Source organism: Chelmon rostratus, chromosome 22 (genome assembly GCF_017976325.1).
Source record: "Chelmon rostratus isolate fCheRos1 chromosome 22, fCheRos1.pri, whole genome shotgun sequence".
Taxonomy (NCBI): domain Eukaryota; kingdom Metazoa; phylum Chordata; class Actinopteri; order Chaetodontiformes; family Chaetodontidae; genus Chelmon; species Chelmon rostratus.
In genome coordinates, this window is record NC_055679.1 from 80766 (window position 1) to 105176 (window position 24411).

Consider the following 24411-nt stretch of genomic DNA (forward strand, 5'->3'; position numbering starts at 1 on the left):
ACAACAGCCCCGGAGGCCAACGTGAACGCAGACTGATGGATCAGATTTCATATTACGGTCCATTTGTTGTCTTCCGGGATACACTACTGATAAAACAAGAACCCTTTTCTTCACATCTTCCCTGATCTGGTCTTTATCTGTTTATTCAAGTAGTGTAAGCAGAGATGATGGCTTCTAGTCTGACTTTTATTATTGACATGGGCTGCTTGGTGGGAGGCATATTTTCTCTTAAATGCAAGTCTTTAGCGAGAGAGAGATAGTGGACAGCAGGGTTATATGTAGAGAGAAAACATGGACATGATATGTAAGTGTTGCAGAGGTAGAAACAGAGATGGAGACAATGGATGGAAATAAGATGAGATAAGATAAAACTTTATTTATCCCCAGCCAGGGAGATTTGGGCATTAAAGAGCATGTAATAGCAGTTGGAAAAAAAAAGAGAAAATAAGAGAAAATCAAAAAACAAAATTCAAAAAAAGTTGACTATTTATATGTACATATTTTACAAGCATAATGAAATTTTGACGATATAAAAGAAAAATATGTAGAAAAAATATAAAGATAAAGATATGTATTGCCGCAATAACTGTGGGGAAAAAAGTATGCTGCCTTCAGATTAATAGTAGTAATAAATAGTGTTAATACTATTGCACAGAAGAATAAAATACACAAAACAGTAAAAAAAAAAAAATGTACAAAATGAAAAGGATATGAGTATATGTTGGCATAAATGACGAGAAAAAAACAACAGATTATTTGTCAGACAACATCAACACAGTCTTATGTGATGCTGGAGTTGAATAATCTGACAGCTGATGGAATGAAGGACCTGTGGTAGCGTTCCTTCTTACACACTGGATGCAGTCTGTTACCACAGGAGCTGCTAAGGGCCCCCACTGTGTCATGCGGGGGGTGAGGGGGTTGTCCATGATGGATGTCAGCTTGGCTAACATCCTCTTCTCACCTACATCCTCAGTGGTGTCCAGAGGGCCGTCCAGGACAGAGCCAGCCTTCCTGACCAGTTTGTTTAGTCTTTTTCTGTCCCTCTTAGAGCTTAAGTAGCCCCAGCAGACCACTGCGTGTAAAAAACTGCAGATGCAACCAGAGAGTCATAGAAAGTCCTCAGTAATGTCCTACATACTCTAAATGACCTCAGTCTCAGTCCTGTACAGGGCATCAGTGTTCGTGGACCAGTCCAGTTTATTATTGAGGTGTACACCCAGGTACTTGTACTCCTCCACGATCTCAATGTCAAGTCCCTGGATGCACACCGGCGTAGTCTGTGATGCTTTCCTGCGGAAGTCTATCACCATCTCCTTGGTCTTGCCGGCCTGGATGTGCAGGTGGTTCCACACCACACCAGTCCACACCAGTTTTAGTTAGTGATGAATTCCCTTTATTCCAAATTGTTTCCCTGCGATACACATCCAACGATGGCTGTATCATTGGAGAACTTCTGGAGGTGGCAGCGGGTTTGTTGTGTCTGAAATCTGATGTGTAGACGGTGAAGAGGAAAGGAGAGAGCACAGTACCCTGCGGAGCCCCAGTGCTGCAAAGTGCCACATCTGACACACAGTCGCGAAGCCTTGCAACAGCCTCACATCTGTTGGTGAGGTAGTCGATGGTCCATGCAGCCAGGTGACAGTCTAGTCTGGCAGGAACTCTGAGGCTCATATTGAAGATGTGCTGAACAATTCCACAGAGCTGCACAATCCCTGAGCAGTCTGAAGCTGATGCCATCAGGGCCAGTAGCCTTCCTCATCTTCGTCTTCTTGAGCTCCTTCCTCACCTGATCAAATTAAAAGAAAAAATCGATAGTTACAGAAATTTTTCTCAGAAAAGAAAATGTGATGATGTGAGTGACTAGTTTTACACCTACAGTGGCTTTATGCACAATAGAGTGCAACAGAAAACAACCATAAATCTTTAATGAATGCATTAATATTTCAGCTTGATCGCTTTGCTGTCCGCTGGCTAGCCAAAAGGCTTCTGGTTGGTGTGGAGTCCAGCTGTACTACTTCAAACAGATGTGCATACATTATAGTGAAAGTTAATGCATACATTATAGTGAAAGTAAAGTGAAAGTAGGGCTGTGTTTGCATGTGTGCTTTGCATTTATGAAAGAACAGTCATGGACTTTGTGCTCAAGGGACAAAAGTAAATGCTAATGATGATGGTTGACGGCTGTACACGTGGCTGCAAACTCAAACAACAAAGAGCTAATAACTCATGATTAAAAAGTATGCCTTTAGCACTGGTTTCCATATTCGGGCTGTTTCTTTGCGCTGATGTGTGATTTATCATTCATTCAGTATATATTTTTTATATGTATTTTTTACATTTTTTTTCTCTTTTATAGTCCTTTGTATACAATGTACATACATATTGTCAGCTTTTATTCTGTATTTTGTATTTCTCTATTTCGGTTGCTATTTTTTGTCTCCAACTGCTATTACCTATATCTTTTCTGAAGTAAAGTCTATAATTGTAGCCTGCCCTGATGCACACAAGTATGGATACAAATGACAGGTTAGGGAAGTTTCTCAGTTCCCAATAAGCAGCCAAAAGAACCCATTAAAATCTACTCATGCCTTATACTGTATATTGGTAGGTGTAGCTGCTTCAGAGTAAAAGACTTACGATGGTTAATTGTGGAACAGTGAGAGAAAGTGTATTTTTTGTATTATAAGTATGAATTACCCTAGCAAAGAAATCAGGGCACATCTGTGCCACAGCACAGCTTATCCCCCGGGAACCAACACCTTATATCCAATGGTGTGTGTGTGCACGTGTGTGTGGCACCATGTATAACTCATGTTGTGGGGAAACTTTTTTTTTTTTTTTTTTTTTGCACTGTCACATTGTGGGAACTCGCCTTCCTTATGGGGACAAAACGCAAGTTTGGGTAAGAGTTACGGTTAGGCAAGTAGTGCTTATTGTTTTGGTTAGCGTAAGTCTTAGTTATTATCAATGTAGGTCTATGTCCACGAAAGTGACAGAAGCAAGACTGTGTGTGTGTTTTCAGTGTCTGTGTGGCAAATCAGATAGTCCTCTGAGCATATTATGACATAAGTCAGAAAAGACCAGCCTCTTTCTATTCCTCTCTCTTTCACACAAGGGATATGGGGCACAGCTGTTCAATCGTGGTCTCTGGCAGGCTTTGTACTTGGGTAAAGGCTTCAAGCAGATGCTTTTGAATTGAATGTATCTCCTGTCCAATTCCGTGGTCCTTTGTGCCTTGGCCCACCACCTGCTTGATAATACTCTCCGTTTCTCTCTTTGCGAAGAAGAGCAAACAATCTGCAGTGCTTGACAAATGGCGCATCTGAAATGGTTTGAAGTCCCACACCCTGCACTTCTTGGCTTCTCTTCTTATAATCAGTAGCTAATTTTCCTGTATGTTTTTTCCTGGTTTATCAAAACATATTGCTGTTAGAAAGATGCCAAATATCAGGGAAATTTGAATCAGGGCTATCATCAAAAGAGAGTTGGGATGATACATATGATTGAAGAAATGAAGCTTGCTGCTTTTCATGTCATACTAGAAGAAGAACGACGTCATCGAGACTTCAAGTTTTGAGTTCACCTAAACACCACCACACCCGCCGTCACAGGCAGTCAGGAACTTCTGAAACCAAGAACCTGATGGACACAACAACTTAAAGCAGTGATCAGCCAGGTGTTTGAAGATATTAATTTCTTTCTCAAGCTCGCTTTTTTTCCTATTCTTCACACAATTATTACCATTACTTTTTGTTTTTACAAACAAGTGCAACACTGTGAATGCCTTCAAGGACAAACTGTCTGAGTGTGAATATCTATCCTGATTTGGACAGTAATCAGGTCTTGCCCTTCTCTGTGAAGGCCAAGTAGGTCTACATAACACATCCTTCAAATAGCTGTAGGTCTAGAATTAAGTTATTTTTAGAGCAAGGCCACTTTGGCCTTTGATAAATACAATTTTATTGGGGCAAAACCAATGGTGCAAATTAAAATTAAGTACTTACTACATATAATGAAGACAGAATGGTATCCAATCAGCAATTTGGAGTTGGTGTGTTGGGACGTTTTTCCTTGTTGACACTATTGAAATTGAATTGAATTGAATTAATTGTTGCACCATGTGTCAAAGCTCTCAGTCCTCGGTCCTTCTCTGTAAAAATAGTCTCTAAGTGAAGACAGCAAATTTCTCACTGGAAATTATTCACAGGAATCATGCATGCCAATATAATGATAGCTGTATAAATTACACTTAACACCTTTTATTATTCCATCAAAGACTTCACTACATATATGAGTCTGGACAGACATGGATGAAAACTGCAACTTGACTGGTTGGCGGGGGCATATAGCCGTGAGGCTGCAATTGTAGTTTTAGACATTTAATCTTTTGACACTAGACTAACTAAGCTTATTATTTCTTTTCTAGCTTTATCTTTAATAATTTAACTAACATTGTTATTCATTGAAGTATTCAGTTGTATTTTTGGTTTATCTACTTATCTTTTACTGCCTTTTGTTGTTTTGGGGGCTCCATGTTTTTTATTTTAAATAAAACAATGACTGTTGTACTGAATTAGAACTTGCCTTTGAACTTCAAGGGTGTTGGAAGGTGTTGATATCCACAATGTTCACGTGCAGTGCAGGAACCACAACATGTTTTGTACTTCAGTCTCCAACACACTAAAGCCGCAAAGTTTACTTTTTCATTTCAAATCCAATGTGCTGCAGAACAGAGCCAACAAAAATGCAACTGACAGACAAAGAATAATATATGGACTGCAATATATTAAATTTTCTAATTTATGTAAATGATGAAACACTGGAAATAGTAGCAATAATGCATTTAATACAACACAACTAACCACACCTTAAAAATTACCTTATGAGCTGAAGCAACAACACTCTGACACCTGTCAACAAAAAACGATGACAAAGAATCTGTAAATAGTACTAAAATCTTGTTCGGTAATCTACCTAAATATCCCAAAACCGTTGTGTTTCTTTGCAAAAATTATGGATTAGAACGGATTAGAGTACTGAAAATTTGTACCTTGGTAAACATGAATAAAAATGGAAAGGAAGCTGGAAAATGTAATAACTTGTAGTTTCTTTTCATTCTGTGTGTGTGTGTGTGTGTGTGTGTGTGTGTGTGTGTGTGTGTGTGTGTGTGCACGCGCTCCATGCTCCAGACTATCTGTCACAAGGTGTGGATCTGAGTGGCATTGAGGTGATTGAGAACGACTTGCTGCAGATCAGCAGAGCAAGGCTTGAGGTGGAAAACCAAGCGAAGAGACTGCTGGAGCAGGGCATGGAGATCCAGGTATGCAAACAACACAATACAAAAAGTACAACTATTTTTGTTGCTCTAGATTGTCCTGGTCCTGTGGTAGAGGTTGAACTTTGACCTCTTCTAATTCTTTCGAGTAATAAGATAAGAGAACACTTTATTTATTTATTTATTATAAATTTGGGCATTACAGCAGCATGTAATAGCAGTGGGAAGAAAAATAGCAACAGAGATAGAGAAATTTAAAAAAAAAAAAACAAGATAAAAAAGTAGACTATACATATATGTACAAATTATGCAAGCAAAATGATTTTTTGAAGTAAATGTAATGTATGTAATGTTGGAAAAGAAAAAAATATGCTGAAAAAATATGTATTGCCCCAATAACTGTGGAAAAAACAATGTATGCTGCCTTCAGATTCAAAATAATAATAAATAGTGTTAATACTATTGCACAGAAGAATAAAAATATAATATTTTTATATAATAAAATGTAATATTGCACAAAATGTAAGGATGTGACCGTATGTTGGCATAAATGACGAGAAAAAAAACAACAGATTATTTGGCAGACAACATCAGCACAGTCTTATATGATGCTGGAGTTGAATAATCTGACAGCTGATGGAATAAAGGACCTGCGGTAGCGTTCCTTCTTACACACTGGATGCAGCAGTCTGTTACTAAAGGAGCTGCTAAGGGCCCCCACTGTGTCATGCAGGGGGTGAGGGGGTTGTCCATGATGGATGTCAGCTTGGCTAACATCCTCTTCTCACCTACATCCTCAGTGGTGTCCAGAGGGCCGTCCTGGACAGAGCCAGCTCTCCTGACCAGTTTATTGAGTCCAGCCGGCATTGATGTGCATGTGGTTTAGTCTACACCAGTTGACAAAGTTAATGATGACTTCCCTGTATTCTAACTCGTTCCCCTGCGATACACATCCAACGATGGCTGTATTGTCAGAGAACTTCTGGAGGTGGCAGCTGGTTGCGTTGTGAAGTCTGATGTGTAGAGGGTGAAGAGGAAAGGAGTGAGCACAGAACCCTGCGGAGCCCCGGTGCTGCAAAGTACCACATCCGACACACAGTCGCAAAGCCTCACATACAATATTTTATTGTTTATATTGTCTGTTGGTGAGGTAGTCAATGGTCCATGCAGCCAGGTGACAGTCTAGTCCAGCTCCTTCCAGCTTCCCCCTCAGCAGTGATGGCTGGATCATGTTGAAAGCACTGGAGAAGTCAAAAAACATGACCCTCACTGTGTTACCACTGCTCTTCAGGTGGGAAGGAGAGCGATGGAGCAGGTAGATGATGCCGTCTTCCACACCAATGCCTGGTCGGTATGCAAACTGTAGGGGGTTAAATATAATATAATCAAATCTTTAAACTCTCAAATAGTTGCCTGGAGAGCCATTTACCTCACCTGAATCCTGATTTACATCTGTTTTAGTATGCTGTAGATACACCTCTTCTATACCTTTGGGTTATGTCAAGGACCTTTAAATATTAATTAAGGTTTGTTGCCGTTCACATTTGAATCAGTACTGGTACAGCGCAGAGGTCATGTTGGCTTTTTGGCATGACAGAGAGATTACCAACAGAAGCCAAAAGGAAACAAGGAAAATGATAATCAAAATCTCCACAGAATGAAAATGAGTTTCATTCTGAAGCGAAAGAACCATAAGACCTCACCCCTGATTAGTTGTTACAAACATTACCACACTCATGACACACGCATAGCATTCCCTGAGAATGAAAACAGCTGACACCTTTTTGCACTCTCTTTGCTTTTCCTTTACTTTCCACATCTGGAATCAACTATGCCTTTGTTCTTTTTCTTTTGGCAGGTGGTCTAAGGTAACCTGTCTTATAACATGCCATTTTTGTTTTATTTTTTCTTACAAACCACATACTCACTATCAATTGCATGTGTCGTTGTCTCTGTGTAACTCTTTGTGTGTCTGCAATAAAGTACTAATCAGAGTGTAAAGATTAATTTTCTCCAAGAGGGACTAATGAAGGAATTCTTCTTCTCCTAAATCAAATGATTTTCAGTGTACTTCAAAGCATAACATTATGCATAACACATATGGACTTATTTTCTTTTTCAGATTATCTAAAAACATCCAAATTAAACTTGAAAATGAAATTTCATATCCCACTTTAGTTTTGAATTTGAATTATTTCTTGGTTTGATCTAATTTTTAATCAAAATTTATTACATTTTAAAAATTGAATCACATTGACAGGATTCTGTGCAGCCTCCTTTGTGAAATCTGTCCACCATTATGAAATATGCCATGGAAATTCAATTTTCATTAGAAAGCTGCTGAGGCCAGGAATGAATTGCAACTGAAATGCCAAAGTCCAATTCATAATTTCCTTTTCAAGTTAAGATTTATTAAAATTTAGATACATCCCTCCTAGTTTAAGAATTACTGCAGTTGGTTTTCCATTCAGTTATCTTTATTGTTCTATTTTAAGTTAAGTTAAATCAGATCTTTTACTTTTTCCAGATCTTTTATGTTTGCTCATTGCTTTTCCTTTCGAATGACATCACATGTCACATGGCCATGTTTGGAAATAAGCCTACCAAAACATTTGGAGCCCAACCTATAGGGGGCACCACAGATACCAAAAATGTGAACCTCAAAACCCAGTGGACAAAGTTTAACCAATTCATGTTCATGCTCAGGGGGCAAGTATTAACCAAAAATCTGATGTGCCATATTGATCACATAATTGCTCATAACTCAAGATGCCTTTGAGCAATCCTGAACATACATGTACACAAGTTTTGTTGAAAGTGACACACATGCCTGAAGCCTGAATTGTGCTTGTTGCTGCTTGCTGCCTGCTTTAATTGTGCATGATTGAGCTGCTTGCGTCTGTTGAAAAAAGGAACCTGACATTGCCACATGCGGCTGTATTTATAATTTCTTTTCTTATGCTGTAGCTCAAATTGTTGTGAAAGGGTTTGGCATTTTGACCATTTTAAACATAAAGATCAGTATGAATAGAACCCTGTTGGATTTTGACTGTATCAACACCAAATTGAATATTCAGCATTGTGGGACTGAAATACACATTTCTGTTCAAAATGAGCAACATAAAGGGGCTGGGCTTAGGGGAAACATGGCAATAAAACGATTTCAGTTTTTGTTTATATATTGCCAAATCACAAGGAAAGTTCTCTCATGACACTTTCCATAGAAAGTAGGTCCAGACCATACTCTTTAATGTACAGAGACCGAACAATTCCCCCATGAGCAAGCACTTGGTATGACATTCCCATCTGTCAAAATATCTTAAATCAAGCCAGGCATTTAATAAGCATGAAAGCTTATTCTTGTGACTCATAGCTGTAATTACGGCTGATTGTGCTGCTTTCCTCTGATGAGTGAAAAAGAGCTGGAACTCAGAATCACCCCTTGTGGCTATATTTATTATTTAAGCCCCAAAGGAGCAGAGTCCTATTGTGCGAGTGCCAGTTGTTTATTTATTTAATGGCTATATATTATTACAATGATAACATTTCTTTGAATGGAGTCTGGTGGCTTTTGGCGGGAGCGACACAACAGCTTTATGTGGTTAAACAAAGTGGACCTTACTCTTAACAAAAACGTATCTCTGTTGAGATCCTTTCCATAATGTTCTCAGACACTCAGTAACATTCTGAGCCTGTCAGTGGCAAAACACTTTTAGCAGACATGTGCGTGCATGCGTGCATGCATGCAAAGGCAAAGAGAGGTTGAGCAAGAGTGTCAGAAGCTGGTTGCAAAGTTGCAGGATACTGTTAATTTACAGTTCTCTCCAAAGTCTATTGGTTAGCTATTGGTTTTTACTCCTACGTCTAGACAATAAGATCAAAATTAGACGCATGCATTCTCACTCTCTTCCCCTCCTACAGAGAATCACACACCCATACACACTCCTCTCTCCCCTGTGTATTCCACCCTCAGTACAAATTGTTTTACCCTGACTACTGCTTGAGTAGCCTTAGCTAACAACTTCCGTCACTTTGTTATATGTGTGGACATATGGGGCTCTAGAGAAACACACAGTCACACAAACACGCACTGTACACACACACTATATCAACCCTGGGAGGTTTTTATTGTGAATGTTATGTAAGCAGTTGGACATGCTGTCTGAGCTATGTGGGTGCTAGTTTCACCTCAATGCTCTCATTGTGCCAGCAGAGACCTTGTAGCCCATCTTTTGAGTGGGAGCTCAGCTGACCCACATAGAAAAACTCCTCTTCTCCTCTATAAGATTTTCTCTCTTATCTTTCCTCTCTCTCTCCAAAATTATTAGAATATATTTACAAAGTTTCAGGTGTTTTTGTTGAATTGGCTATTAAAATACCAATAAAGCGAATGAAATATCTACAAAGTCATCATTATGCTCTCTAAACTACAGAATAGAGCCATCATAAGGAGATTTAGGTCATTGTCCTTACAAAAAACAAGCTAGGCCTATTTCACGCTCAGTGTCACACAATAATGTTCCTTCACAAAAGAAGCCAAATCACTTGTGTAATCATTGTCAGGTGTGGTCATGGTTAAGTTGATGGTGATGCAAGAGCCTTGGGACACAGCTGTGTGATTCTTTTGAATGTACAAGGCCTGTCCTGCTTATTAGGTGATTGGCAACATCAAGGTTTTGTCACTGAGGCCACACCTCCAATTGGTATAAATTCAAAGCCTCTTGAAGCACATGTTGGTCTTTGAGCCTGTAAAGCACTGTAAAGTGAAGCATCTCAAAATTCTCAGTCTTATGGACCGAAGAAAGACCTCGCAAGAATTTCATGACGAGATCAACACCACAATGACTGCTGATGTGCTGCTGTAATTGCTGCACAAGGTGGACATACCAAATATTAACGTTAATTAGTGTGTGTGTGTGTGTGTGTGTGTGTGTGTGTGTGTGTGTGTGTGTGTGTGTGTGTTGAAATGAACTTAGTTTCTCAAAAAAGGCCTTGTCAGTATTGAAAAGTCTTACATTTCATTTACCAAAGTTTCTGTTTTTTTGTTTGCCTGGTATAGACATAATGTTTTCATTATGTGTCCAAAATGTTTTTTATTTGTGATTGTGGACTGACAGGAGATGTTAATTACTTTAAGTGGGATTGTTGTGACAGAGAACTATGCTGAAGGTAGATGTCCAATATATTTAATTTATATTTATTTTTTATATTTATCATTTACAGTAATTTTAAATATTTACTACCTCATCAAATGTTTGACATTGACAAATACAGGCAGCCAAGTTAATGTGGGGCCTCAAATAATGGCTGGGAGCTTGGTTGATGCACACAAATAAAGGCGCCAAATGTAGGTCAGGGGTACCAAATGCGTGGATAATTTTATAGATTCAAGATTCAAGACTGCCTTTATTGTCATTGAACATAACATGTCAATGAAATTTGCATTGCAACCCCGTGTTAGAAACAAGATAATAAGAAAGATAAGAAAGATAATAAAATAAAATAAAGATAATAGAACAAAATAAACTTGCAGTAAAAATATTTGTAAATGCAATGAAAATATACCAGAAATAAAAATATACTAAGACAATAAAATATACTAAAACAATAAATAATAAAACATATAAACAATAGCTGAAATATACTAAAATGTGCTGTTTATACTGAATGCAAATAGCTGACAATTTCGTCAAGCATGTGTGTACTTAAATGTACAGTACACAGAAGGTGCAGGTGAAGGCGAAGGTGAAGGTGGACAAATGCAGTGTGCAGTTGCTCATAGTCCTCACAGTCTCTCACTCCAGTGTGGGGCTGCTGGGGGCTTTTAATTTGAAACAGATACAGGAATTGTATCTATTTCAAATGAAGTTTGTCTTAATTAGATACAGAAAGTGTAGTAAGAAAAACATAATTAAAAGAGGAGGCATACTCAAAAATGACCAAAGTGTAATTTAGCAATAAAGGTCTCTATAATAAGTCCGGTTCAAACACAGGCCTTAAAATCTGCAGAGGAGGTAAATAAAGGTCACAGCTATGATTTGAGGTAGTATGATATTATAATTTTGGCTCAACCTTTAGGGAAAAATACGCTTATTAGCTCTTTTGCCATGCATGAATAATATGAAAAGACTGATATCAATCTCATGTCTGTCTCTACTTTTATTCTGAAGTCTGTTCAGCACCAATTTTCACTATAACACAGGCTGTAACAACTGAAGTCAAGCTTATTTCAAGATTTTATTCCTTTAATGGCCCTGTTAGTTTCATGCCTGCCATGTGCAGGGCTCAGTCAGAAAACCTTCAGTCTCTGTAAAATTGCAAGTCAGAGTATTTGCTCATCAAGAAAATAATACCACTCAAAGAAAATTATTCTTTGAGGTATTCAGTGTACATAAACTTAAAACATCAGTGCAAGGTGCAGTGGTAATATTTATGTATTTGACCTCTTTCTCTCCTCTTTTTTCCCCTCTCTTCAGTATGTCTTGCCTTGACTTTGTGTTGCGACATTTTCACAGCTCTTACTCATTAAATCAATGTAAGGTGTGCTTTAGGGCATTCAATCGTTCGCAACTGGACCTCGTCAGTTTGTCTTAGAAGACGTTTCGCCTCTCATCCGAGCAGGCTTCATCAGTTCGTACGCAACCAGACTAGATAGGACAGCTCTAGTCCAATGCAATGATGTTAGGTTCAAGTATTTATCCCCTGAGTGAGACCAACCCACAAAAACAAGAATGGTATCACTCTATTGTGAGGCAAACGATCCCCCCATTAAGGCGGGGTGGGGTGCAACCCTTTGGTGTCAACGACAGTCGTTAGCCTCGTTAGGGTCCCATTGTTGTCATTGGGAGGCTCCTTGAGCCATGTGTGAATGGCTTTGTTGTTTGTTTTCAGAGGCTAAATCTTTGAATCTCTTAGGGAGAGATGAAAGGACAGCATTGTATGTGGGAGATAAGTGGTGTCTAAGACCTCCCCCTCTGTTCAGAGATGGTTTTTCAACCTTGACATAGATAGCTTCTCTTACCCCTCTTTCAAACCATCTGTCTTCTCTGTCCAGAATATGCACCTTTTTATCCTCAAAGGAGTGTGCTTTCTCCTTGAGATGAAGGTAAACAGCTGAGTCCAGCCCTGAAGAGTTAGCCCTTCTGTGTTGTGCCATGCGTCTGCTCAGTGGCTGTTTGGTTTCCCCAATATACAAGTCTGTGCATTCCTCACTGCACTGGACTGCATACACCAGATTGTTCTTCTGAGTGTGAGGTGTCCGGTCTTTAGGGTGCACCAGCCTTTGTCTGAGAGTGTTCCCAGGTTTGAAATGTACCGGGATGTTATGTTTGTTGAAGATTCGCCTGAGCTTCTCTGATACACCAGACACATATGGAATGACGATGTTATGTCGTCTGTCCCTCTTTTCTTCCTCTGTCACCCTGTTCTTTCTGGAAACAGCTGAACTTTTCACAAAAGACCAGCTGGGATAACCACAGGTTTTGAGGGCCCCTCTCAGGTGTTTGTGTTCCTTGTCCCTTGCCTGTTGGCTGGTTGGAACATTATCAGCTCTGTGTTGTAGAGTTCTGATAACACCTAGTTTGTGTTCCAGTGGGTGATGTGAGTCAAAAAGGAGGTATTGGTCTGTGTGAGTAGGTTTTCTGTAAACCCCAATATGGAGGCGCCTGTTCTCTCCAATGTGGACATCACAGTCCAAAAAAGGCAAACTCATGTCCTTGACATCCTCTCGAGTGAATTTGATGTTCTTGTCCACTGAGTTAATGTGCTCGGTGAAGGCTTGCACTTCTTGGCTTTGGATTTTTACCCAAGTGTCATCCACATATCTGTACCAATGACTTGGTGTTGTTCCCTTGAAAGAGTTCAGAGCCGTTCTTTCCATGTTCTCCATGTAAAGATTAGCCACAATTGGGGATACTGGTGAGCCCATCGCACATCCATGTTTTTGCCTGTAAAACCTTCCCCTAAATTGAAAATAGGTGGTTTTTAGGCAGAGTTCCAGTAACTGGCATATTTGCTCTGGGGTAAGGGTAGTTCTGTTCCGCAAAGTGTTGTCTTGTAACAACTGCTGTCTCACTGTTTCCACAGCATCCTGAGTTGGAATGCATGTGAACAACGAGGTGACATCGAAGGAATATGAAAGGTTGGCTCGGAAAATGGCGGATTACAGAAACCATCTCAGGTTTAACCTGAGATGCAGACAAAACAGCCTCACATCAGTTAGCCTACGCCTACGATCCACCATGAAAGGCTACAGGACTGACAAAATCCTGGAAAAGGCTCAAAAACAACTGCTGAATGAGAGAGTAAGGCAGGTCAATTTCACCATTGACAGCCTAAAAGTGAAATTTGACAACCTACAGTACAAACTTAGGTCATCACTACCTGAGGATGTCTGTAAGAAAGTCTTAGAATTCACTTTGAAAGCCCAACTTGCCCAGCATAACAAAACGAAAGACAGACAAGCAAAGAAATTTCAGAACTTGCAGTCAAGACATAACACTTCCAAGATGCAATGTCTCACCTGGAGGCAAAAAAGTGGTGACTCAACACAAAATGAGCTACAGAATAGATGGGTTAAGAATCTGTCTGACAGAGTGCTTACCCAGCCGGAGAAGGAGGTTTTAGCTAAAGGATTGAACTTTGCCATGACACCAAAACAAGTCCCAATAGTTGATCTGATAACGGCAACAGAATCAGCTATAAAGAAAAACAACCTAACGGCAACAGAAGGCGAACAGCTCAGGTTGAAAGTGTCGGCAGCTCTCTCCAACGCTAAACCTCCCCCTTCTAACCTCACCTATGAGGAAAGAAAAGCCGTGACATCACTGAGCAAGGATGAAAACATCACAATCTTGCCAGCAGACAAAGGGAGATGCACGGTAATTCTAAACACTAACGATTACCATGACAAGATTCTTTCACTACTCAATGACAGTAACACATATGAATGCCTGAAACGAGACCCAACCAGCGGGTACAAGAGAACAATCATAGAATATCTGCAAAGTTTGCAGAAAGATGGAGCCATTGACCGTTTGCAATACCACCGGTTATACCCACAAGAGTCAATCCCGGGCATCTATGGCCTCCCGAAAATACACAAAGAAGGAGCGCCTCTCAGACCTATTGTCAGCAGCATCAACTCTGTGACATACAACATTGCTAAGTTTGTGGCCAACATCTTAGCACCACTGGTTGGCAAAACGCCACACCACATCCAGAACTCAATGGACTTTGCAAATAAGGTCCGGGACTTGAAACTAGACCCATCCGAAACAATGGTTTCCTTCGATGTCACCTCGTTGTTCACATGCATTCCAACTCAGGATGCTGTGGAAACAGTGAGACAGCAGTTGTTACAAGACAACACTTTGCGGAACAGAACTACCCTTACCCCAGAGCAAATATGCCAGTTACTGGAACTCTGCCTAAAAACCACCTATTTTCAATTTAGGGGAAGGTTTTACAGGCAAAAACATGGATGTGCGATGGGCTCACCAGTATCCCCAATTGTGGCTAATCTTTACATGGAGAACATGGAAAGAACGGCTCTGAACTCTTTCAAGGGAACAACACCAAGTCATTGGTACAGATATGTGGATGACACTTGGGTAAAAATCCAAAGCCAAGAAGTGCAAGCCTTCACCGAGCACATTAACTCAGTGGACAAGAACATCAAATTCACTCGAGAGGATGTCAAGGACATGAGTTTGCCTTTTTTGGACTGTGATGTCCACATTGGAGAGAACAGGCGCCTCCATATTGGGGTTTACAGAAAACCTACTCACACAGACCAATACCTCCTTTTTGACTCACATCACCCACTGGAACACAAACTAGGTGTTATCAGAACTCTACAACACAGAGCTGATAATGTTCCAACCAGCCAACAGGCAAGGGACAAGGAACACAAACACCTGAGAGGGGCCCTCAAAACCTGTGGTTATCCCAGCTGGTCTTTTGTGAAAAGTTCAGCTGTTTCCAGAAAGAACAGGGTGACAGAGGAAGAAAAGAGGGACAGACGACATAACATCGTCATTCCATATGTGTCTGGTGTATCAGAGAAGCTCAGGCGAATCTTCAACAAACACAACATCCCGGTACATTTCAAACCTGGGAACACTCTCAGACAAAGGCTGGTGCACCCTAAAGACCGGACACCTCACACTCAGAAGAACAATCTGGTGTATGCAGTCCAGTGCAGTGAGGAATGCACAGACTTGTATATTGGGGAAACCAAACAGCCACTGAGCAGACGCATGGCACAACACAGAAGGGCTAACTCTTCAGAGCTGGACTCAGCTGTTTACCTGCATCTCAAGGAGAAAGCACACTCCTTTGAGGATAAAAAGGTGCATATTCTGGACAGAGAAGACAGATGGTTTGAAAGAGGGGTAAGAGAAGCTATCTATGTCAAGGTTGAAAAACCATCTCTGAACAGAGGGGGAGGTCTTAGACACCACTTATCTCCCACATACAATGCTGTCCTTTCATCTCTCCCTAAGAGATTCAAAGATTTAGCCTCTGAAAACAAACAACAAAGCCATTCACACATGGCTCAAGGAGCCTCCCAATGACAACAATGGGACACTAACGAGGCTAACGACTGTCGTTGACACCAAAGGGTTGCACCCCACCCCGCCTTAATGGGGGGATCGTTTGCCTCACAATAGAGTGATACCATTCTTGTTTTTGTGGGTTGGTCTCACTCAGGGGATAAATACTTGAACCTAACATCATTGCATTGGACTAGAGCTGTCCTATCTAGTCTGGTTGCGTACGAACTGATGAAGCCTGCTCGGATGAGAGGAGAAACGTCTTCTAAGACAAACTGACGAGGTCCAGTTGCGAACGATTGAATGCCCTAAAGCTTACAATGACCTGGATGAATGAGAATATTCACAGGCAATGTAAGGTGTATTTTTAGCTGCTACAGTCACTTCTATAACCGCTGACTTACAGAGTTTTGCGTGTGAAATTACCAGACCATTATGCTGATTTCATTGTGTGAAAAACGGCACTATGGACAACTCAACTTCACTTATCCCTCTTCCTCTGTCTGCCTCTCTGTTTTTGATGGTCAGAATCCTACCCAGGTTGGCACGGCGCTGCAGGTCTTCTATAACCTGGGCATTCTAAGAGAGACCATCAGCTCTGTAGTCAGGAATTACAGGACCACCATTCAGGACAACATCACTAGTGCTCTGGACATCAAGGGCCTGACCCAGTCAGCCAACCCAAAAGGTAACACCCATAAGGTGCTTATATACACACAGAGACTTTCATTTCTAAAACATTAAAGACAATGTCATTTTATGATTTTAAAATAGATTATTATACCATATCAACAGAGAATTGTCATTTCTGGCTGGAGGGCATTTGTTATTTTTATGGCTCTGATTAAGCAGCCACATCATTGTTTTAATTAATACACACAGTGCTTTCAGATAACCCCCCTAATTGTTCCCTTGGCATTTTTTATTTTTTAAGGGTTACACTACCAGTCAAATGTTCGGAGACACCTTCTCACTCAATGGGTTTTCTTTATTTTTTATTACTTTCTACATGCTAGATCCATACTGATGACATCACAACCATGAAGGTCCACATATGGTGTTATGTTGTAAACAAAAAGGGTTAAACAAACCAGAATATGTTTTATAGTTTTGATTCTTCGAAGTAGCCACCTCTTGCTTTGTTGACAGCTTTGCACACTCTTGGCATTCTCTCTCTCAGCTTCATGAGGCAGTCACCTGAAATGTTTTTTAATGAACAGGTGTGCCATGTCAAGAGTTAATTTGTGGAATGTCTTGCCTTCTTATTGTGTTAAGTAATGATGTGACACCATCAGTTGTGTTGTGCAGAAGTAGGGTTGGTACACAGTTAACAGCCCTATTTAAGTACTAATCCATATTATGGCAAGAACCACTCAGCTAAGAAAAGAGAAATGACAGTCAATCATAACTCTAAGACATGAAGGTCAGTCGATCCAGAAGATTTCAAGAACTTTGAACGTATCTTCAAGTGCAGTTGCAAAACCCATCAAACGCTATGATGAAACTGGCTCTCATGAGGACTGTCCCAGGAAAGCAAGACCAAGAGTTGCCTCTGCCGCAGAGGATAAGTTCATCAGGGTTACCAGCCTCAGAAACTGTAAATTAACAGCACCTCAGATTAGAGCCTACATAAATGCTTCACAGAGTTGAATGCTTCACCATTGCTCAGCACCTCTGGGAGCTCCTTCAGGACTGCTGGAAAACCATTGCAGGTGACTGCCTCATGAAGCTGATTGAGAGAATGCCAAGAGTGTACAAAGCTGTCATCAAAGCAAAAGGTGGCTACTTCGAAGAATCCGAAATATCAAACATATTACATATACACTTAAAATATATTTCAACACATGCATCATTTCCTCCTGTTTGAGTAATGTTTGATAAAAACTAAAGTGAGCAGCTGTTTTTGAAAATTATTAGCCTTTTTAAAAGATGAATCTATTTATTTGTGAGGTTTTTTGTTTTTTTTTAGATTTACTTCTTCAGAAGGAACCAATGTGTTTGTAGCTAAAAACCACAGATAGAAAGTCAGAACACACTGAGAGATGGACTAACACATTGCTGGATTGGGTCTTTTCATTTGATGACACTAAGAAACATATAGAATAACACCAAACTTTTACTTCAATAAAATGTGAAATTAGCAATTGAATGAATGCATTGGTCTGTTATGGTCATCTGTTTTCTTCTTATGTCCCAGCCAAATAAACAAAAACCTTACTCGTACTGAATTTCTTCCCCTAGGTGCACCAGGCAGAGCTGTGCTGCCGACACCAGGCAACACTGCAGCTTTCCGTGCTGCTTTGTGGACCAACCTGGAGAAACTGATGGACCAGATTTGTGCTGCGTGCCGACAGGTATGCAGCTACCTGAGACCACAAAGTATTGGTAATCATCCATTAAATCGATAGATAAAGACCAAGGCAATCAGCAGGACATCTTAATTAGGTATGAAGTTTTCTTTGCTGTATATTTTCCAGGTGCAACATCTGCAGAAGGTCTTGATGAAGAAGAGAGACCCTGTCACTCATGTGTGCTTCATCGATGATATTATCAAGGTGAGTTTTTAGAGTATTTAGGACCTAAAATACCATACTTAGACAGATAAGAGAATTGTGCAGCGATGAGTCTGCTGCAGAGTCCAGAGCGACAGAGTCCAAGTAGTGACTGATCGAGGTTCCTTGGCTGAGAGCAGATGAACAGGGTGCAGCCAAGAACAGGGAAGAATTTGGAGACCTGAGCACAGACAAACAGGAGAGTAGGAAGGTACTGGTTGAAACCCTAGTGCTTAAATACTGTATAGGCAGGTGAGCCTTGATTGCTTGACGATGGACGAGAGGAGGCTGGGCTCAACTTGTTGGCCACGCCCTGCAGTAACACAGACTTGGACTTTAGAGACAGGGGAGAGACAGGACACAAAAGGAGGGAAAAAACACAGGAGACCAAAGGGAAAAAAGAAGGATAGACTGCAGATGTCTACGCAGTTATAGCCGCAATCAAGACAACAGTAATAAGGCTCCAATCTGGCCACATAGCTAGAACCTTTTCTTGGTCTATAAAGGCAGGGTAGTGCAATTTGTGATGAAATTAGGACATTATGAAATTAGTTTCACATTTTTTTTAGTTTAAAAGTTACATTTTTTGTAAATGGGAAGATAATTCTGTTCAGATGAGAGCAAAAAAGCTAGCAAGAAGGAAAGAAAGAAAATTAGCAGGCTACCTCTTACTTAAAGAGTAGTAGTGGGACTTTTAACTGTTACCATGGCAGCCATTAACACAATATCATGCACTTCATCAGCATCTCTCTTACCTCTGCCAAAACCTAGATGTACAAATCGGATGTAGCAATTCACATTGTTTCTATGGAAACAAAGATCTCACCAATTACCCAGAGATGGAGGTGTGAATTAGAGACCTAATGATACATCTAAATGCAAGGATCCTCAGCAGTACAGCTGTACTACCATTCGTCATGAGAGTGCCATATCAGTTGCATCAAAATAATTATAACAAATGCTTTTAATATTACAAAGAGAATGAGAAGGAGAAAAATTCAGACACCTGAGATGTGGATTGTGACAAATCAGCTGTAACTCATCCTGAAGAAAATAATATTTTATGTAATATAATCACTTGTGTAGTAGAGCTTAAACTCTTTCATTCAGAAATAGCTGTTATACCCAGGGCTTTTTTTCTGAGTAGTTACACAGGTTAGTATGCTCTCTTGCATTTGTTATGCCTGTACACCGGCAACAGCCGTGGCCAGAGGCATTATATTTTTGGATTGTCAGTCGTCCATCCCTCCATCCCTTTCTCATGAACGTGGTATATCAGGAACGCCTTGAGGGAATTTCTCTCTTTCTTCTTCAATTTTTGGCACAAATGTTCACTTTGTGAAATTTTCGTCATCTGAGCTTGAAGAATGCCAGACCGACTGAACACACTCTGACTTCTACCTGGAGTGATCTCACCTGGAGTGAGGCTTTTTTTTGGGCAGAGACTGATTTATAATAATGTGTCAATGTAAGAGTTGTTGTTGCATAAACTTTTGTTTAAACTATTGTTGTGAAATTAACGGACCGCAAAGTTTTGTTTTTTCTGCTTTGAAATATTCCAATCATTGTGCCTTCTTCGTTGTGTGCTTAACCCTATAATGCCTGACCCAAGAAATAATGGACAGAAAATTCTATTTTTTTTGAATTTGAAGACTTTATTTGACCCTTTAAGTTAATTTAAACACAATACTTGTGCTCAAAAAGAGGATTCATTCTAATCTAACCTCTCAACCCCCCCCATTCTGTCTTTAAATCTGCAAACTTGGTCTTCTTCCTTTCATAAGCTGCCTCCACTGAATTTTCCCAAGGGACTGTTAACTCAATAAAATACACAGTCTTTTTACTCATGGACCATAAGACAATGTCCGGCCTCTTAAACTACTATAAACTATTTCCTGGGGCACAACTAGCTTTCCTCCCAAGTCGACCTGCATTTGCCAATCATCAGCCCCTACCAGGCAGCCACCAACCTGCCTTTTAAAAAAAAAAATTATGATGATGATTTATGAATTGATGATTGTACAGAGTTATGAGTGTGCGGTTGCTGTTTTTTGTTTTTCAAAAAAAAAAAAAAAAATTAGCAAATATGTGTTTTGTTTGTATCGTTTTGAGCAAAGTTTTTACTATATGGTAATGCAAAACATTTCAGAAATGCATGTATCAAATACAATACCCACGGCATTATAGGGTTAAGCATGTTGCATTGTAAATTTTGGGTCCTTTGCTATCAGTCTTTGCTTGTCTTTTCTGCCACTGCGTAAAGCTGCATTTTATTGCTTGAAGGACCAAATCCATGGCTGATGAACTGAAGTTTGCATTTGGCGTCTGAGTAATAAAAGAGATAGTTACTGTAACTCTTTGTGGCGGTTAAGATGTATTTTTGCTTCCCCTGATTGCTGTACTCTCTGTCACTCTCTCCTTTATAAAGTCACTGCATCCATCTGCAATCTTTTATGCAGTGTTGCATCCACTCTGCAAGAAGAACGCTACCCCAGGTCCTTCATTCCATCAGCTGTCAGAGTGTTGAACTCCCACTCTCATCGAGTACATATTAGCACATAATAGTATTCTACTGTAACACATACATATTTATTTCTGTGCATTAGCATTAATGATGTAGTCACTTTATCCACCATGTGTAATTTTGTGTATAGTCTGTGAAATTCTACAGAATTCTTGGCAGTATATTTTTATGGTATTTTTTTTATAGTTCTTTGCAGCAATATATGCTTTTTATATATACTTATATATATATTTTTTTTTACATGTCTTTTTCTTTTAATAGTCCTGTGTATAAAATGTAAACATATGTAGTTTAGCTTTTTTTGTATTTTGTATTTCTCTTTTTCTGTTGCTATTCTTTTTTTCCAACTGTCATTACCTGCTGCCTGTAATAGACAAATTTCCCCGGCAGGGGATTAATAAAGTATCTTAGGCCAGACAGCTGGACAGCAGAGCTCTGACAGATTTCTCTAATGGTGGATTAGAGGAAAATATACAAACATACATGTCTAATCCCATTAGATGATTTGAGTTTGGTCTGTCTAATATCAAGCAGAAAGTGCATTGATAATGATATATGATATGTGGTGGTGATGATCTTTGTGATGCACAACCACAAAGTACTGCAATCCGATAATCAGTGTGTTTTTCTTCTGTCTACTTGATGACAGGATGGTCAGTCTGATATCCTCTACACCTTCTGGAATGACGTAACCAACACACTTAGTGAGGACTTTCACAATGCAACTGAAGGTAAAACTGGTCCTTTTCTTTCCCCTTTCTTCTCCATACAACTACAAGTTTAAGAGGATGGTTTCATCTTAAATATCAAAGCTGCAAATTCAGGGCAAATATGCCTTACTTAAAGTAAGATAAGATACAACTTTAGAATAAAAAGAATAAAAGTGAGACATAGAAAAAGAACTAGTTAATTTAAACACAATATACTTGAGCTCAAAAAGAGGATTCATTCTCAGTGAAGAACCTTGGACCCCTAATCTGCCTCTATACATGCCAAAGAGCAGTGATTCCTAACACGTCTCTGGGGGTCATCAGGTGGATACCTCCCTTCAACAGTGTTTCGCTTCTTAGTCCCACTACACCTCCAGGTGGCTAGGTGGTGAACTCCGGCATCCAAGAGTCACCCCCCCTAGTGCCAGTTCACACTGCTCCTACACAATCCAAACAGCACTGCCACGTTCAACTGACCCAGGCCTGATTAGAAGATGCTCCAGGTAGTGGCCAGTACCGATGCTACCATTTAGCTAATGCTAATGCTAACTGCTAAGAGGAACAGAAGACAATACAGTTCCGATGCTACCATTTAGCTAATGCTAAATGCTAATCGCTACCTGCTAAGAGGAACAGAAGAAGACAATACAGCTAGATTCACCTATAATGTTAATGTTAACTGCTAGATGCCAATACTAACTGCTAAGATACTATCATACTACCACCGTTTTAGCTATTGTTAGCTGCTACAATGCTAGCACAGGCCTAGATGCGACATGTAACTGCCAATTGCCGCACTACCATCATCTACCCCTGCCTCTCACCAACTGCACCAAAAAAAGCGGGATGGGAATACAAACCCTGGTTCGGGTAGGGGGGTAGAAAGTAAAGAGGTAGAGTCAAAGATTAAAGTAGGGATTGGATACAAACCCATGTTCGGGTAGGGGGTAGAAAGTTAAGAGGGTGCTGAAGGTGGAGGCCTAAACCACAGACTAGATTTAACAGCCTCTTCTAACATTTCCTTCAAGAAGCAACAAACCCTAACAAGCAAAACAGGAAAACAGCCAAATAAGAACAAAACAAGCCAACTCTGTATCTTACAACGCAAACTCACCTGAACAGGCAACATGGTCCCAAAGAGAGACTCTAGCTGGCCACACCCCCACCTTATCTACACTTCCTCTTCCTGGATCTCTTCCTATTGGGAGAGCGAGAAGATGGGACGGGGAAAGTAGAGCAGAGGAGAGGTGTCTTTTTCAGACTTTAAAAAGAATAAAAAAGGATACAGAATCAAATCAGCTGTATATGTGTACATTATATACAACAGTTCACTCAGCCCCCCACCCCCCCACCCCCCCCCCCACACACACACACACACACACACACACACTAATTGAAAGTAGCACAAAGACAACATATCAAATGAAATGAAATTGAAATTGTTGTTCTATTCCAACTACAGCATTCAAGCATGAATTACAACTGGCACACAGAAAGGCATGCGACAGGACCCTCAATGACAAAACCAAGTCTTAACCTTCAAAATGTCATTTGAAGTTGTAAGGACTGGCCAAGATGCCCTCACTTCTTTTCATTCATTGTCTTCACTGTGTTGGTTTAAAAACTTCCAGTCTTACTAGTATACACACACACTCGAACTACCAAAAGCCTGAGACAGATGTTTCTGGTTGGACTATAGCCACATCATTTAGACTAAATATATGTACATTTTATACAGAACTATAAAAAATATAAAAAAATATATATATTGTCACAAAAGAACTATAAAAAATATTTCCATAAAAAATATACTGCCAAAAATTAGACAAGAATTTAGTCCAGTGTTAACTCTATTGCACAGTAATAAATAACTGTCACAGAGGAAAAAATTATGTATGTATGTATGTATATATATGTATATATATATATATATATATAGGTTGAGTACTTCAAGAGAATGAAAAAGTAATATTGCACAGATATTTCATGTATGTTATTGCGGGCTGGTGTAAACATAAATCACACATTAGTGCAAAGCCACTCTGAATATGGACCCAGTGCTACATTAAACTATGCTGGAGTTGAACACTCTGATAGCTTTTGGTATGAAGGACCTGCAGTCTTCATAATAGCAATGTCATTCTGGGAGTTAAGATTGGCATCAGTAATAACACCCAAGTTTGCTCACTGTCAGAGAAAAAGATAAATAAGATCTCCTGCCTTTGTACTTTTGGATTTACTATCAGAATATAATTTTTTTCTTTGTCAAGTTGTAGAAAGATTTGAGAGATCCAGTGGTTGATGTCATCAATGCATCTGACAAGCTTATTTACAGGACTCATGCTGTCTAAGGAAAGTCAGATGTACAGCTGTCTATCATCAGCACGTCAAATTTTCAGGTCTGTTTTTTATAAAAGCATGATCAACAGTGTAAGAAGTGGTACTCCAGTCCAACAGTATTAGAACACAAAGTTGGTTTGCATTGCTGTTGATTTTAAGATCATTGACTATTTTAACAAGAGCTGTTTCAGTGCTATGATTCACTCTAGAACCCAACTGGTACACATCATACAGGTTGTGGAAGGTTATTTAACAGTGCAGTTGTTTTTAGACAACCCTTTCAAGAATTTTACTAATGACAGGAAAGTTGGAGATTTGTCTCTAAATAAGGGTCTGAATTACTCTTATTCAGTAACGGAGTGACAAAAGCATGGTTGAGGAACTGGGGAAAACACTGGACTGTAGGGAGGCATTAATTAATTGATCTGGTTGGATTTATCAGTTTGTCAGT

The 24411-nt window shown here is 39.8% G+C and overlaps 1 protein-coding gene across 1 annotated transcript in view; it reads left to right on the plus strand.

The window, feature by feature from the left end:
* Positions 1 to 24411, plus strand: part of cog5 (component of oligomeric golgi complex 5) — a 65326-nt gene that overhangs the window by 24985 nt on the left and 15930 nt on the right. The window contains exons 7-11 of the mRNA XM_041964408.1: positions 5193 to 5323; positions 16363 to 16522; positions 18076 to 18188; positions 18312 to 18389; positions 21560 to 21641. Coding sequence (XP_041820342.1) covers positions 5193 to 5323; positions 16363 to 16522; positions 18076 to 18188; positions 18312 to 18389; positions 21560 to 21641 — 564 coding nt within the window. The remainder of the gene's footprint in view (positions 1 to 5192; positions 5324 to 16362; positions 16523 to 18075; positions 18189 to 18311; positions 18390 to 21559; positions 21642 to 24411) is intronic.